The following is a 17,530-nucleotide window of genomic DNA, read 5'->3' as shown; positions in this document are numbered from 1 at the left end:
GTAGGAGGTTGAGGGGACTCTCCAGAATGTACCAGAGACCTGGGAGGTGAGAGAATCTCAGGTCTTGAACTTCTAATCCTTCTGTTGCTACTTCCAAAGTCCAGGAATTTCAGGTGTTCATCATCATACCTTGTTTATGCATTTCTGGGGATCAAACTTGGGCTTTTTCATGCTAGACATGCACTTTATAGACCATCTCTTAGGGAGTATACTTTCTTGAGTGTCCACAAGATACTTTTGTGATAAAGTCCTGTTGTACAAGCATCAAAAGATTGCTGCTACTGAACACAAGTACATCTGTACTAGCAGTGAGAATCCAGGAAGTTTAGAAAACACCAGGACTAGGAAGGATTTGCACTGAACCTCATGAGTGCTGTCTGGCTCCTGTGGACCTGGGGTAAATGGGAGTTGTTCTCTTTATTGAGAATTCTAAAGGCTGGAGTGGGCAGCATTTGAGAGGCTTCTTAACTCCTGCTGGCCACATAAATACTTTGTGCTGGGTACACTTGCAGAAATAATGGACTCAGAACATCATTTGTTTGTTTGTTTGTCTGTTATTTTGTTTTAAATCTTCCTAGATTACTTAGTCCTGGTCAACTAAACAAAGGTTACATTAAGTTCTAACCATTGAAGTATGGATAGAGAAAGGAATGGCTTGTGCTTCACACATCAGGGACCAGGCTCATGGGGAGAACTGGGCCTCTAAGAGTAGGTGAGGGTGATGCTGAATATTCACTCAGAAGTAGAGATTTGAGCACTGTTGGCTTAATGCTTAGTTTTCATCCAGGCACTAGAGCCACTTCTATCTGGTTTTGATGAATGGTCTAGTTCCCCACATCATCACAGGTCATTCTATCCCTTATCCTAAAACCCTAGCCCCACAAAATCATTTAAAATAGTCCCCCAGCTTCCCTGTGCATTGGCTCTTCTTCCTTAAAATTCCAGAAGTGTTGCTGCCTTACCCCCAGAAAGAGGCCCTTGCTTCCTTGACCTTGAAGGCCAGATGTAAAGTTTTACTTTCCCTGAAGGATTTGGCATTCCCCAAGGCAGGATAGTCTACAAGGCCATCCCTATAAACTTCACTCTCTTCTCAGGATGCACCCTTACTCCCCAGTATCCCTATAGTGCATACCCCCATTTTCCTGCCTTTTCCTCAAGGAGTTTCCTTGAGATGCCCCATCTTCTCCCTTTTGAGGGCTGATTGTAACTCCATGATAAGTGTGGTCACTGAGGAATATAGGAACCCTACAAGGGCAGTACAATCAGAGCTGAAAAAAGATAAGCTTTATTGGTAGGTTTTTCTATGCTTTTGGGGGTAGTAACCGTGAATGGCCAGATATGCTGAGGAAAAGGTGCAGATGGTAAACTAAGGAGTGGAGGCTGTATCTCAGAAAAAGAAAAAAAAAAAAACCCTGAGTAAATAATGCTTAAAGGCCTGGTGCTCACTCTGGGGTCCACTTTGGAGCTTCAAGGATAAATAACATCAGGAACCAGATTTGTGCAGCCATAAGGATGTTGCAGGGTTGTGGGGAGCCAGCAGCCTTCAGAGGTGTGGGTTGAAGTTCTGTGTGAAGAGACACAGATACAGGTTCTGGAAGTGGAGTGAGTCTCTTGACTTGGCTGATCCAGTCAGTGAAGTAGGCGACCCTGGTGAAGACGCTGGGGTAAACGGGATGCCGGCAATCCAGGCCCCAGCTGGCCAGTCCTACCAGGACCCATGTACTGTTGTGGTAGCAGATGAGAGGGCCCCCAGAATCACCCTGAGGAGAGAGAGTCATTAGTGTGAGATATGTTTAGGATCAGAAATATCAATTGCCTGTCAGGACCTTGCACACCCCCATTAGGTAAAATCCAGGTGAGGGACATTAGGGTTGAACAGTAAGACACTTCTAAGTCAGTTTACCAGGTAGATGAGGATATATATCAGGATATAAACTTATGGACCTTCCCCAGCACTCCCTTTGCTTGCCATGCCTGATTCTAAAAAGCAAAATTTAGGGACTTGAAAACAAGCTATCACCTATGTGTAGCTCCTAGCTCTGTAAACCTTGATCTGCGACAACATATCCAGTTAGCTCCTCTGCTTTTGGTCACCTTAGCCTGAAATATTTCCTCAACCTATGAACTAGGAGTCTTAAAATATGTCTATCTCCTAACTTCGTGAAGACAACTCATATCACCAGGCAATAGGCAGGAGTCTTCAGAAAACTGCTAGGAGTTATTGGAGTTGTGAAATGCCTTTAGGAAAACCCCACGGGGAAAGCAGTCTATAGTGGAGACTGTGTCATCTCAGGAGGCTGAAGCCTTCAGAGGTGGAGATGGAATTGGAGTCCAAACATCTAGGCCCTGGCTGCGCCAATTCACTTCAGACTAGCCATTTTCCCTCTCTGGGATAGTTTCCAAGACAACCTTTCATGTCCAAATGTGATCTTTCATCTATACCATATAAAGAGCTGAGAAGGGCTGGTGAGATGGCTCAGTGGGTAAGAGCACCCGACTGCTCTTCCGAAGGTCCAGAGTTCAAATCCCAGCAACCACATGGTGGCTCACAACCATCTGCAACGAGATCTGGTGCCCTCTTTTGGAGTGTCTGAAGACAGCTACAGTGTACTCATGTATAATAAATAAATAAATCTTTAAAAAAAAAATAAAGAGCTGAGAAACTGACAACCCACCAACAAAATGAGAAACTTACGATTTCATAGCAGATAACAACATACAACTATGCACAGACAAAATACTTACAAAATACTTAGTAGAAAGAAAGGGAGATGGGTACCAGGAACATGCTTAGTCAGTACTAGAAACTTTACCAAACCATTTACTTACAAATTACATATATATATATATATATATATATATATGCCTCAATAAAAGGTATAGAATATTGATGTTAGGATCTTCTAAAGGGACAAGTACCCTCAAGGAGACTATTGAGGCATGAACCCAAGAAAAACAAATAGAGATAATGAAACAGGAAGGGTCTCCACAGAGGCTAGAGGTCAATAGAGCCACCCTTGGAGGAACTGAGATAAAACAGACATGGGGAGAACACACTACTGCCTTACTCACCTTACAGATGGACTTTCCTGTGGAGAGCCCCCCTGCACACAGCATTTCCTCATATACAGAGTTCCTGCTTTGGCCTGGTGTTTGCCCGTACAAGGCATTACAGAACTCATTGTCAATGATGCCCACCTCACCCTCCTGGAGTGAGAATGGTGGTAACAGTTTTGCTGTGAAAATAAGGAGGAGGTCAGTGATGGACACTGTGGTTTAGTTGGGAAAGTCCAGGCTACTCTGACTCTGTTCACCAGAGGACAGCTGAGCATTAGAATGTGTCCATCTTCTATCTAGTCCCCATGAACTTCTCTCCTTTTTCTCAGAAACTCCCACTTACCACCTTCACCTCTCTCATGGCAACAGATCACATTACTAATGTAGAAAAAGGCAAAATCCACTAACACACAATGTGTCCAATATTTTTCATCAACCTTTCACTGACAGTTTCACTTTCATGAACAGTACTATCCATTCTCTATGATCCATCTCTAACCTTTATTCTATGTCTTCATCCACCCATTAACCCACACACCTACTCATTTTTCATTCCCTTCATCAGTCTAGCCATTTACCACATGTATCCTTCCATCCATCCATTCTTTCATTAGTATCTCCATTCATCCTTCCTCTTCGTACCTACTAACATTTCTATCCACAACACCCAGGCACCCATCTTCCTTCCTCCCTCCCTTCCTTCCTTCCTTCCTTCCTTCCTTCCTTCCTTCCTTCCTTCCTTCCTTCCTTCCTCTCCCCCACTCACTAGACTCCATCTCACTCACCCATTCACTGACTATATCACCAGTCTACTTATCACTTATCTTTATGATAGGTAAAATGATACAAAGGAACATTTTTAGTAGGGAAAATCAGAGAAAATAAATTTGCCCATTAGCGTTAAAGAAATAATACAGGGAAAGGTGATCATACAGATTATTTAGCTCACAAAATTAAGTAAATTTTAAATAGGAGACTATGAAAAAAAGTAATAGATTGTGCCAAGACTAGAGGGGAGAGAAAATGATATAGAAAAGTATAGCAAGGGTCCTGCATGTAAATGACTTCAACATATTCAAGGAGTAGCAAGGAAGCTGGGTTTGGGTGTATGAGGGGAGTAACGGGGGAAGCAGAGATGGATCTGGGTGCTCTCCTCACATAAGGCCTTACACCATGACAGACTTTTAGTTTTGATTAAGAGCTCAAATGAGAAGGTAGGGGAGGGTCCTGAAAAGAGAAATGGTACGGCTATGTTTTAATATGATGATGATAGCTAACATGGAAACTCATATAGAAGCACACAAGAATAGAAGTAGGAGACCATTTTAGAGACTACAGTAAAAAATAAATTAGAATTACATATGCCAGGGTAAAGAGCAGCAGCACAGTGAAGTACCCACCAGGTACTAGACTGGTATTGTAAAACAAATGTGGGCTCTGCCTTCAGGATGTGTGTGTGTGCATGTGTGTGTGTGTGTGTGTGTGTGTGTGTGTGTGTGTGTGTGTGTGTGTGTGTGAAAGTGGAGAGAGAAAGAGAGATAGAGATAGATAGATAGATAGATAGATAGATAGATAGATAGATAGATAGATGAATTTCTTGGACAAGGACAAGGATGCTAAAACTAAGCAAAGCTCCTTAGGAAGACATGTATTTTCCCCCCTGAACACCCAAAGTCTGTTTGAGGAGAAATATGCCAAACTATGAACCTATAAAGATTTAAAAATCTACATTATTTTTTCATTTACATTATTCCATAAGTAAATTTCTCATCATTGTCCTTTAATAACTACTTCTCGGTGTGACTCTACATAGTCTCCACTTTCATTATAAAATAATAAAAACAGGTGTTTTTAGTGTTTCACTGGTAGAGCCTTTTTAAAGAATGTATAAAATACTGGGACAAATCCCCAATACCAGAAACAAACAAGCAAACAAAACAAAACAAAACAAAATTCCCCATTATGTAATTCACCTGGCAAGACTGTAAAGCTGGATGAGAACCAGCTAAGGTTAAGTGAGATGAAACACTCTGGAGCTACAATAGTTCTCAAGCATGCATTTTCAGTGTTCCCACACCACATGTGACTTTCCACTTTACCCAAGTACTTACCAAGATACATGGTAATGTCATGTATTATACTTTGGATAGAGTGTTGAGACCAATGTATTTTAGGCTTTGCCCTCAGCCTGTGACATTATTGGTCATAAAGTATTCTATTGGCAACAGGTAGACCATAGTGGAAGCAAGTTAGGCATTGGGCATGCTTATCTGTTAACAAGGTATGAGTGAATTGGCCTCTCCTCTTCCTCTTTTTGTTTCCTGACCACCATATGGTATGCATCATTGTTCTAACATACATTTCCTCGACACAATGTGCTGCATCACCACTGGCAAACCAACATGGCCAAATGATCATACATTTGAAGCTCCGAAACTATGAGCTAAAATAAACCTTTCTTTTAAAACAGATTACCTCGGGTATTTTGTTAGTGCTGGAAACCTGACTAACATGGATTGGGTTGGCTGCCACACATGACCTTTGAATTTAATCAAGTTTCCTCAGATCCATGACTGAGTAAAATCTTGGAATAAAAAGATCATTACTATTCAAGGGGCCCAGATTCTAGATGGCAAATGTCAACAGTTTCCCAACCTTTAGAACCTGAGCTTCAGGGGGGTTTGTGGCTGTGGACTCTCACACTTTCAGAGCTAGAAGGACCTTATAATGGTCTTTTCATGTCAGGCCATAGAGGTGAGGTACAGAAGGCAATATTCAGTGACTTCAAAAACCAGCCTGGATCTCTTGCCAGCTGAGTCACTCTTTCCTTCCTCCTCATCTACCTTTTGTCTTCTTCCTCTCCCTACCCTCACTCCCTCTCCAACTTCCCTTTCCCTTACTGTCTTCAGAAAGCATTCCCCAACCAGTTATCCAACAGGATGTGTGGTTGGAGAGCTGTGTGTCTTTGGATGGGAGACAGGCAGGTACAACATAGGATGTGAAGTTTATGGGCAGACGCAGCTGCAGCATTGCAATGTCACTTCCAAAAGAATGAAACTTCTCAAAGTCTGGATGACTGACGATATGGTTCACAGAAATCTTCTGAGTGTGCTTCGTTTCCTGGTACAGCTGATTATTCCCCAACAGAACCTCATAGTCCTCTGGGGCCTGGGATTTGCTGGAAGATAAAGAATTTCATCATTACCATAATCCTTGAGTGGGTGGATACCCCTGTCTTCCTGCATCCTCATGTATCACTGGTCATTCTGCCCTGATTCCATTCAGCTCGGTCTCCGCATTTCTGACAGTCAAGTGATATGGTAGTTACAATGAGGATGGCCCCCATAGGCTCATATATTTGAATGTTCCTTATTTGGTGGAACTGTTTGGGAAGGATTAGGAGGTGTGGCCTTGATGGAGGAAGTGTGTCTCAGAAGTGGTGGTAAGCTTTGAGGTTTCAAAAGCCTAAGCCATTCCCACTTACCTCTCTCTCTCTCTCTCTCTCTCTCTCTCTCTCTCTCTCTCTCTCTCTCTCTCTCTCCTTCTCTCTCTCTCTCCCTCTCCCTTCTTTGTGTCTGTGGATGAGGATGTAAGCTATCAGCTACTGCTTCAGCTGCCATGCTCCCTGTTTTAATTGTCATAGACTCTAGCCCTCTGATACTGTAAATATTTTATTTTATGCTTCCTTGGTTATAGTATTTCATCATGGCAATAGGAAAGTAACAAAGATAGGGGCCTTCTTTCTGCAGGCTGATGGATATTCCCCTCAAACCTCATGACAAAATATTCTCCCATTACATCTTAGAATTGAAGGAACAAAGAATTCCAGCACTGGAAGGGTCCTTGATAGGGCCATCAAATTACACCTTTCTTTTTTAACTTAAGAAAAACTACGACGAATCTTAGTTTTATAATTTAAATTTTAAATGTCTCCTAGGTCAATAACTAAAGGCATACTCATCAGCCTGCGGTACTACCCAGAAAGGGTGGAACATTTAGGAAGTGAGACTTAATGAAAGAAGCTATGTCATTAGAGTGTCCTTGCAAGCCTATTTCTTTTCATTATCTTTATTTCCTAGCTACCATGAGGTCAGCAGGCCCTATCCACCATCTGTTCTTGATATAATGAACTGTGTTACCATAGCTTCAAAAGAAACAGGCTAACTTTGGACTGAAACCATAAACCAAAAGAATCCTCCTTCCTTTTGTTCATTTTCTAAGTTATTTGGTCATGGAGACAGAAATCTAGCATCTTTTCCTGACCCCTTTGCAATGGACTGCTTCTCCACTTGGTAATAAGCATTCATTTGGATTTGGTAAATGCACACGAGAGCATACAAGGGAAGCTCCCCTTGTTGGTGACTAGGACTGTGTAAACAGCCTATGTTTGCAGCTTTGTTTCCACAGCTCCCACACCAGGAGACCCTTCACTTACTCCACATTCTCAGTCCCTCCTTTTGGTAGCCTTTGCAACTCCTTTGCTCTCCTCCCTTTCTGCAGCATCTTTATAGACCTATGTTCTTTGGGGTTGCCTTCTTCACACACTGTGGCATGACTTACCTGCATCATACTAATTGAAGCATGTTCCTTCTAAAGAAAAAGAAATCTTGACCTGGGATCTATTACATTTTGTTACCTAAAGGGTCTCAGGTGAAATCAGCACAGAATAGGTGCCAACAGGATTAAACTAGAATCTCAAAATCAATACGCAAAATTTCAGTGCCCTGACTTAGATTGTACAGTACCCATTCTCTCTGGGTCCCTCCATATCTTATTAGAAGCTAGACCCTCAGTCAGGTTCCAGAGACTCTTGACTGCCCATATCATTTGTTCAGGTCTAGGGGCCTGCATTTCCCTTCCATACAGCTTGATAATAGCATAAGAATGACCACAGTTTTTCTCAGGACTGAATTTTACAAAATTGGTAAGAAATCACCTGGCTGCTACTCATATGTGGTCTTTGCCTAGAACCTGGCTCACAGGAGAGTAAGGGACTGGAAATAAGCTGAGGTCTACCAGTAGAGATCAAAGCATGGCCAATCCTCTTGGAAAACGTCTGTGTTAGTGGCCACAGAAAGGGAATATAAGGATTTCTACAGGAACTGAGAATGAAAGATAATGAAGACCTGGGCAGATGAAGGAAATTCTGATTGCATATGGGTAATAATACAGGTGGAGTGGTTTGTGGGTCAAGGAAGGATCAATGTGTCTTTGGTAGAAGTAAACTACCCCAGAGAAAAGCCCAGAGGAGAATGGCATATTATCTCTAACCCTCCTCCTCACAGCCTACATCTTTCTTAACACTCAATCCCTCTCTGGGGGCTCCTGATAAAGCAAACTCACTTTCGAAAACAGTGGGCTGTAGAAGCCAGCCAGTGGGTGTCAATGAGGACAGCTCCACAGAGATGCACTCCCCGGTACAGCAGGCTGGCCTGCCATGGCCACTGGCCAGCCAATGTGTCCTGGCCACCGAATACTTTCCCAACCATCTTCGGCTTCCCACACACTGTGGAGACAATCCCATGCAGTCTGTTAGAGACACAATCCCTGAGGGGCAGAATAATACCACAAGGAGGTTGTTCGTCCACTTAGCATGGCAAAAGACAAGTGACGTGTGTAAGTGACTTCAGGCGACTCTGGTCTCTGCTTTCACTGACATGAAAAGTTCAGCTAATGGTCCTGTGGAAGCAAGAGCCCAGGAGTCCGGGAAGATGAGAGAGGGTAAATAAAAGGGTGATCACAAGAGCCCATCTTTAAGCAGTCCTGGCAAGGGCAGATGGATAGCGGGAGGCCCTGGGACTTCATTCCCTCAACAACAGAGCTCTGCACTTATTTTCAGATCAAAGAACTGGAAATCTTATGGGTTACTGGTGTTAGATGCTCAATGTCATGGCTTAATTTCCCAGATCTTGGCAGGCTGTATTCAACTGTTCCCAGGAATTGGCAGTCTAGGCTTCGGGGAGCTTTGTTCTCTTTGTCCTTACTCTTAGGAATCCCATGTTCTCTACCAGCACCACCGTGACAGCCCTGGACGCCGTTTTGGTCCCATGGGCACCACACCAGGCTCTAGGATGTAAAGTCAGTCCCTAAGTGGGAACCTAAAGTCCCTTGATTGATATTTTCTTTGGGACCGCCTGGTTCTGAGGGGAAGGCAAAAAGTGAACCACTTCCGGTGCCTTACCTGGACTTTATGGCCTCCACCCGTTCATTGCCCGCCCACTGCCTTTCAAACAGACCTGGTCTGTTCACAGGATACTGGTTCCTGCTGGCCGACGGTTCCCAGCCTTGCTGTGGCAGTGGTCTTCCCGGTGCTATCCCAGAAACCTTTGAAGCGTTGGGGATGCTAGGCTTTATGGGCAGCAGTAACAGCAGGGGCCAGAATAGGGGGCCGGGCCCACAGGGCATCCTTGCCGCCCTTGTGCCCATCCCAGATGCTAGGGCCTGTGGGGAAGTTGGTCCTGACCTGGGCCTGACCCCTGCCCTGACCCGGGCCTGACCCCTGATGAGACAGTTCTGGAGACAGGCCCCCAAGTTCTATTTGGATTCGGCCTTCCTACCTGCTTTTATGCTATCAGGACGCTTCCAAGACCACAATGACCCTGGTTCTAATTTCTGTCATTCTCAGCCTCTAACACACGTTTTAGTGTAGCCAGCAATAGTGCAGTGGTAGTAATAGTCAGCTCAGTAGTAGTAGTAGCAGTAGCAGTAGCAGTAGCAGTAGCAGTAGCAGTAGCAGTAGCAGTAGCAGCAGCAGTAGCAGTAGCAGTAGCAGTAGCAGTAGCAGTAGCAGTAGCAGTAACAGTAGTAGTAGCAGTAGCAGTAGTAGTAGAACTCAGGGATCTATCTACCTCTGCTCCTTAGTGATGGATTTAAAGGCAAGCACCACCACTACCCAGCAAGTGATAGCTTTTCTTAATCACATTATTTAAAGCAGGAAGGCACACCCTAAATTTGAGTCCATCTTCTGGTGGCAGTCCCTATAAAAGGATGTGGAAGAAGGAATCTTTGCTTTTTACCCATTTAGCCTCATTCTTTCTGGCAAGTTCATGTATCCTTTTATTGTAGTCAGAAGTATTCCAACACAGACTTAAGACCAGCAGCAGCTCTTGAAGAGTACCCCAGGACTTTAGCACCAGATTTGGACTGCTGAGATAACCAGACTTAAGGATTGAACAACTACCAGATTTTTGGCCTCTCCACCGCAGAACAGCCATTGTTGGAGCACTCAGACCACCTCTTGTAGCCAGTTTAATAAATCCCCTTCTAAGTATGTGTTCACACACACAGTAATACAGAGTCCAGTCAGGAAGGGTCAGTGCTCTGCTCAGTCGTTAGAGAAGCTTCCTCCTGCAGCAGATAGGAACAAATACAAAGACCCACAGCCAGAGAGTGGGACACCTTGGAACACTCTGCTCTAAATACAAGGTCTTCATTAAATTTCTGTCCTCAGAGATCATGGAAATCTGAAGAGGAGTAAAGACTGTAAGAGCCAGAGAGGGTGGACAACACCAAGAAGACAAGGACCTCTATATAAGCATGATTGAGCGAGCATGCAAAGGGCCTGATGGATCTGCACTAGTTGGGGTCTTAGGGCTGAAAGAAGTGATGCACAACCCCACCCTCTAACCCAGAAGCTATTTCCCATTGATGATCATTTGCAAATGAAAATTCTGTTTCCTCCAAGGGTGTCTCACTGGGAAAATCAACGACTCTTAAAGGTAGGTTGCATATCCAGCAGTAGATGGCTAGCAGAAAATGAACTCAATCCCAAGTCAACACCCCACACGTTACTGTGCATGGTGCTCTTCTGGACATCCTTTCCTTCCCTGGTGCTCCACATATACTGCTATGTATCAGTTATAGCCGATATCTTGGTATCAGGGTGTGTTGAGCATTTTTATGTCAACTTGACACAAACTAAAGTCAACAAAGAGGGTATCTCAACTGAGAAAATGCCTTCATAAGATTGGGCTGTAGGCAAACCTGTACTACATTTTTTAAATTAGTGTTGAAAGGGGAGGGCCAATACCACAGGGGGTGGTGTGGGGGTGGGCTAGCAGTCCTGAGTTCTATGCAAAGCAGGCTGAGCAAACCAGTAAGTAGCACCCTTCCATAGCCTCTGCATCCTTTTCTGCCTCCAAGACCCTGACCTGTTTAAGTTCCTGTCCTGACTCCCTTCACTGATGAACAGTGATGTGGTGCTGTAAGGCAAATAAACCCTTTCTATCAGAAGATATGTAGAAAAAATTATGGCAAGCAAGTGAGTTTTCTGGAGATGGCCCACCGTTTTGCATGACTGCAATGGATGCACTCAGAGATGCAGGGTCCTCAGAGACTTTATCCCAGGATTGCTTCTCGATGCTGATAAACCTTTCCTCACACTATTACATAGATTAATAAATTTTCTGGGCATTTGCCCACCCTACTGGATAGATATTCTGCAGAATCAACATGAAGTTATACTTTCAGGTAGTAATGCTATGTAGAGAAATTGATAATTTCAAAATCCCTGATGATTTTATAGAATACCTAAATTGATACAAGTGATTTCAAATCCCCTGTATAATAAGAGCTGCAGATAGAGCTCTGGAAAGCTTCATATGTCACAGGCTAATTGCACTAGGAAAAGAAAACAGCCTTGGAACAAATTTACAATCTAGGAAAAATCCTTCTGAATTAGGAAGGAGGCCACTATCTGGTAACTAAGGTCATAAACTGGGAATGGGCAATTTATTGTAGCTACAAGAACAGAAAATAAATTATGGACTAGTTTACTCTATACAAGACTTCAAAATAATAAGACAAAACGCAGATTATGTGTCTTTTGACAAAATCATGCTAACTACTGCTTTAAACTTACAATGAACTTATGAAGCTAGAAAATAGATGAGGAATGTTTAGTCAGGTACTAGTCTCAATGGAAAGACATGTAAACAATTCTGCTGTAACTCCTTAAGCCTTATCGACCTATGACATGAACTATTTATTTCCTTAAACTGACTATGAACTTATGGAATGTAAAAATGCTTTAAAGCCACGTGATTATCCTGAGAAGTAAAAACTAATAACAACAATAAAGTGGTGGTGTAGTTCTCGGAGTCATCTAAGAGGAACTAAAAACTAGCTTCCTGAGATGGTTTCACTGTGGACTGTAAACCCATAATGAATGAGCCCTTCTAGGTAAGGCAGAAGGAAGTATTGTATTAGTCAGGGTTCTCTAGAGTCACTTATGGGATGTCTCTCTATAGTGAGAGAATTTATTATGATGACTAATAGTCTGTAGTCCAACTAACCCAACAATGGTCCGCTGGGAATGGGAAGTCCATGTATCTAGTAGTTGTTCAGTCCCACGAGGCTAGTTGTTTCAGCTGGTCTTCTGTAGAAGTAGGTTCCAACAGATGTGCTGGCAAGTTAAGTGAAAGCAGGTGAAGAAGTGTGAATTTTCCTTCTTCCAATGCCCTTATGTAGACCTCCAACGGGTGTGGCTGAGATTAAAGGTGTGCACCACCATGCCTGGATCTGGGACTTGCTTTGTTCCAGGCTGACCTGGAACCCAGAGATCTCTTTGCCTCAGTCTCTTGGGATTAAAGGTGTGCACTACCTTGCCTGGGCCTAAGCTTTTCATAGGCACTATGTCTCAAGATCTCCATACCAAGATCCAGGTCAGAAACTTGTGTCTTCCAGCCTCAAGATCTGGATCACAGGTGAGCCCTCCAATTCTGGATTGTAGTTCATTCCAGATATAGTTAAGTTGACAACCAGGAATAGCCATTAAAAGTACATTTTAGGAAAAAATTCTTGCTATTAATAGGCATTCCAGTTATTATTATATATTATGCAATAATCACTAGGTATTAGCCCACCCTTGTGAGCAGATTTCTCTAGATCAATGAAGATGTACTGTCTTGTAGTGATGCTATATAGACATATAGATGATTTCTTAGTTCTTAACGATGATCCTAATTATTAGTCCCTTTATAATAAGACTGCTATTAAAGTTCTGATATGAAAACTGCAATGAGAACTGTCACGAGTTAATTGCTTCTGAAAAAGGCAGGCATTTATAACTTAGAACACATTTCAAGAGGTTGTAAGACAATTAACCACAGGTCATAAAAGGGAACTAACGATTCATTATAGGTGCAAAGAGAGAAGATAAAATATTGACGGGGTTTATCTATATAAAACTTCAGGATCAACTTAGATACAAAAATTATAGTTTGTTTGTTTGTTTTGGGTTTGGTTTTTTTGAGACAGGGTTTCTCTTTATAGCCCTGGCTGTCCTGGAACTCATTTTGTAGAACAGGCTGGCCTCGAACTCAGAACTTCGCCTGCCTCTGACTCCCGAGTGCTGGGATTAAAGACGTGCGCCACCATGCCCAGCAAAAATTATAGTTTTTAACTTTCCATGAACTTGTGGAGTCAGCAACAATTAATGTTTAGCCAGATAATTATTCTTAATGAAAATACATGTAAACGTCTCTGTTGTAAACTTCTGTTACTACTGTATATAAACTTCTAAGTAGAAGGCCCTACTGGGTACCCTACACTCAGGGCAATATGTATACTGCTAGATATTAGGATATTTTAGATACTCATCTACCATTACTGAGATCCCACATACACGGATTTCTAGCAGTGATTGTGTGGTACCTGGCAGGATCTGATATCTAACAGTATATGTGATGTAGCATTATAAAAGTATCCAGCATGGACTGAAAAATAGCAGTATACACTGGGCAGCAATGGAGAACATGTCTATTGGAGCTTCATAATTAATGCCTTAAGGAAAGGGGGAAGAATCCAGTACAATCTAATTTCTAGAAGTGTATGGGGGTGCTGGTCAGTTCTTCAGTGGGGTCTGTATATTGGATCAAGAGGAAGTGTTGACCAGCAGATCCTGATACTTTTCAGTTAGTGTTGGGTAGAGAGTAGAAATTCAGCAGGACTGTCTTGGGTGGTACCAGGGACCCCAGTGTTTAGGACAGCCACAGAATGGCAGTGTTACCTAGAAGTATTGAGAGTGAGGATAGAGAAGACAGTCTAGCCAAATCTGCAATCTGCCCCAGTATATAGTACTGTGAGTATCCAGAATGCTTTGAAATCCAGGAGTCTATGAAGGACAGTGGTGATAGTGTGTGTGTGTGTGTGTGTGTGTGTGTGTGTGTGTGTGTTCCAGTAAAGCCTGTTACTATGGCATGGAGAAGGGTCCAGTTTGGACCTGATATTTAAATGTAATTAGGGCTGAAGGGTAGTGCCCAACAAGATATGGATTCCTACAGATTTTTTTGGTGGGGGAGGGGAATCAAGGTAGGATGTGATAGTGCAGGACCTTGTACCTTTTATTGTATATGGGTATATATGGGTATGAAGGTATTCAGCAGGGACTGATAATATTGAGCAGCAGCAAGGGTTGTAGTTAGCATGTTCTGTTTAGAACTTTATACAGGATGGGAGCAGGGTCTCCGTTTGGTCCTGATACATAGTGCTTTATATGTTGCTGTAGCGAGAAGTGATCATATCCAGCAGAATATACCTATAAATTTATAATAAGTTGGCATCTGTGTGTTATTTAGTAGAACTTGATAAATACAGTATATGTGAGATAGGTTGCAAATGGGACTGTCCAGCAAGATCTGGTATGTAGCATTATATGTTGATTGGCAGTATTGGAGATGATGTCTAACAAATGCATATGCCTAGAAGTTTATTTGGGGCCATAAAGGGAGTACATTCAGTAAGATCTAATACATTAAAATGTAGAGGTTGGGTGACAGTTGTGCTGCCATCCAGGCCTGATAAGAAGCAATGAGTAAGACCTGTTACCTTGCAAGATTTTTGAGAGCATTGGTGGGTGGGGATGTGCAATGTTTAGCCTGATTCCTAACAATGTATGTGAGTTGGCAGCAGGGTTGGGGAAACAGGTTAGCAAAGTCTGATATAGCTATGTATATACAGGACTGACCTAAGGCTATGGTCCAGTTAGACCTGATACCTAGGATTCATATTTGGGGCAACTAGGGGTGGTGTGCATCATGGCCTGAAATCTATGTCAGGCTGTGATAGGGATGGAAGTGCATAACCAAAGCAGCCTGATACTAGCACTGTATTTGGAGATAGGGAAAGTTTTAGCAATATATATAGGGCAAGGGGTATTAAGTAGGGCCTGATAACTAGCACTACTGTGTGTGGGCATCAGCGCAGAGGGATGTCTAACAGGGTCTGAAATCTAGTTCATGTGGGGTGGAGGGATAGTAGGACATAATAGTAGTGTTTGGGGGAAGTAACAGGGACGGTGTCCAGAAGAGCCTGATTCTTCACAATAGGGCAAGTGTTGTCATGATTTGCTATCTAGAATTTTATATGGAATGGATGTTCAAAGGACCCTAATAGTTGGCAGTGCATGAACTATCTGATATTTATACTCTTATATGTGACAACAATGGGGGGGATGTTCAGTGAGGCTTGATAAATTGCAGTGTATCTCGGATGCTTTGTGTGCACTCTCACTGCACACAAAATGTGAGATGAAGTGGAGGTATCTAGGTGGAGCTGATATGCACTAGTGTGTGTGTAACAAAAGAGAATGGAGCTTGGTAACTATCACTGCAGAAGAGTTGGTTGTAGAGGTAGAATACCCAGTAAGTTCTGATAGCTATTGTGTGGGGGATAACAGCCTAGGAGGCTGGATAGAAGGCCAGATACCTAGAAGCAGAAGAGTAACAGGAGCATGTCCAACATGTCCCTATAACTAGAAGTGTATGTGGAATGGTATAGCAGGGGAGAAGGAAACTTGTGTCCAGCAGAGCCAGATTCTTAGCACTTTATGTGGAGAAAGGGGAGGGGTCTAACACAATGATTCTCAACCTTCCTAATGAGATACTTTAATACAGTTTCTCTAGGAGTGTAAGTTGGGTGGTTGTAGTCTGAGGCCTTAAGTGTATAGCTGGAAGATGTGGTTCAAAGTCCAGCAAGGCTGGATTTCTAGAAGTGTGTGTGTGTGTGTGTGGTGTATGTGGCATGCAGGGAGTGGGGGTCTGCAGAGAGCAGAGGAGGAGGACAGGTCCCCTGGAGCTGGCTGATATTGGGTGCTGGGAATTGAATTGGGTCAGATACAATCACACACACACACACAATGGATGGTCAGATACAATCAGGGCCTAATCCCTAACAGTATGTGTGATTCTAACTGGAAGTCTAGCAAGGCTTGATACCTAAGAGAATAGAGAGGCTGCTGTATGGTAGGAAGTTACATGGCCTAATCCCTAGGAGTGTGACTTGGGTGGTGGTAACCCACCCACATGCTCTTCCCCCCCCCCCCCCCAACCTTGAGCGGGCTGAATCAGACCTGTTTCTGCCACAGTTAGCTAGCCCACTCAGGGTAGAATCTTCTGACTTAGGCAAAGTCTATTGTGTGCCACATCTGCAGCTTCTTGCAAGAAGCTACCTGCTGAGCAGCTGAGCTTGCTTTCCTCATGAGATCCTGACAAAGCAAAGAGATCCTGGCAAAGTGGGGGATGGGTCCCCCCCTTTAATTCAAGACCCTACAATTAAAGATTGAGCCTTGATCAGAGAACTTTGTCTTGGCTCGTTATTTCTCTCGCCATTCTTCCCATCCATCCCCAGCTTTCCTGTCAGGAACCCAGTAACCCATGGCCGATGGTGGCTACACACCCACATACGGTGTTAGGTATTAGGCCAAGCTAGACACTTCCTCCTGCCACCAAGATAACCTGTCACTTTCACATATAAGCTTCTACATTATTAAGCCCTCATTGGACATCCCAACTCTCTTGCCATCTCACATACACCATTTTCTATTAGGACTTGCTTGAAGCCCACTTCATCCCCCCTGCATAGCCTGCCCCTTAGTAGTATAGTGAAGCAGTGCCTGTCGGTTGGCATACAGCAAGGTCTGGTATGTAGCATTGCACGTGAGTTACTACAATGTAGTTATTATCTAGTTGGGCTTGACACCCAAACACTTATGAGATGGTGACAGGAAGGTTTCTGGCATGGACTTTAAATTATCAGTGTATATTGGTCAGCAACAGGTGAAGTATGACTATCATGACCCAATACTTAACACTTTATGTGGACAGATGGAGTACATTCAGCTGATACTCAGGAATATGTGAAGTGATGGCAGGGTTGAGGGCACCCAGCTGGACCTTATACAAAGCTTTCTTTGTGGGATTTTGGTGTAGAGGAGTGGCATCTTGCAGTGCAGGCAGTGAGCTGTGGAGAATGTTCCACAGTCTGATGAATAGCAGAGTCTGCTTGGCAGCAATGGGAGGGAGGCTGTCCAGGCCTGATACTTAGCACTTTATGTGGGACAGTATGTATTGGGAGGGGGTCCTTTTGGACTTGAAACAGTACTTGTAAATGGGGCTTCAGAGATTTACTGGGTATCCAGCAAAGCCTGATTTCTAGCAGTATATTTGAGCTGTAATGGTAGAGTGGTGGCCAAGAG

At 43.3% G+C, this 17,530-nt stretch overlaps 1 protein-coding gene across 1 annotated transcript; it reads right to left on the bottom strand.

Moving 5' to 3' along the window:
* Positions 1-1,301: 1,301 nt before the first annotated feature.
* LOC110308450 (putative serine protease 47) lies at positions 1,302-9,515 on the bottom strand. Its single transcript, XM_021180918.1, has 5 exons — positions 9,294-9,515; positions 8,401-8,563; positions 5,958-6,235; positions 3,073-3,236; positions 1,302-1,760 (listed from the first exon to the last, which is right to left on the bottom strand). Exons 1-5 carry the CDS (start codon positions 9,481-9,483, stop codon positions 1,443-1,445), a joined length of 1,113 nt encoding a protein of 370 aa, XP_021036577.1. The 5' UTR covers positions 9,484-9,515; the 3' UTR covers positions 1,302-1,442.
* Positions 9,516-17,530: the final 8,015 nt, after the last annotated feature.

The sequence above is a fragment of the Mus caroli genome, unplaced genomic scaffold (genome assembly GCF_978045245.1).
Source record: "Mus caroli unplaced genomic scaffold, Mus_caroli_1 scaffold_15, whole genome shotgun sequence".
Lineage (NCBI taxonomy): Eukaryota > Metazoa > Chordata > Mammalia > Rodentia > Muridae > Mus > Mus caroli.
The sequence above is the reverse complement of the archived record's forward strand: the minus strand, read 5'-3'. Positions and strand labels throughout refer to the sequence as shown.

What these genes read in the sequence shown, in the direction of transcription:
- LOC110308450 (XM_021180918.1), bottom strand. Translation starts at nt 9,483, where the DNA reads ATGGGCACAAGGGCGGCAAGGATGCCCTGTGGGCCCGGCCCCCTATTC. An exon ending in GGGAATGCTTTCTGAAGACA is followed by an intron (nt 3,237 to 5,957) that starts GTAAGGGAAAGG and finishes TTATTTTCACAG; the next exon opens with CAAAACTGTTACCACCATTC. An exon ending in CAGGAAAGTCCATCTGTAAG is followed by an intron (nt 1,761 to 3,072) that starts GTGAGTAAGGCA and finishes CTCTCTCCTCAG; the next exon opens with GGTGATTCTGGGGGCCCTCT.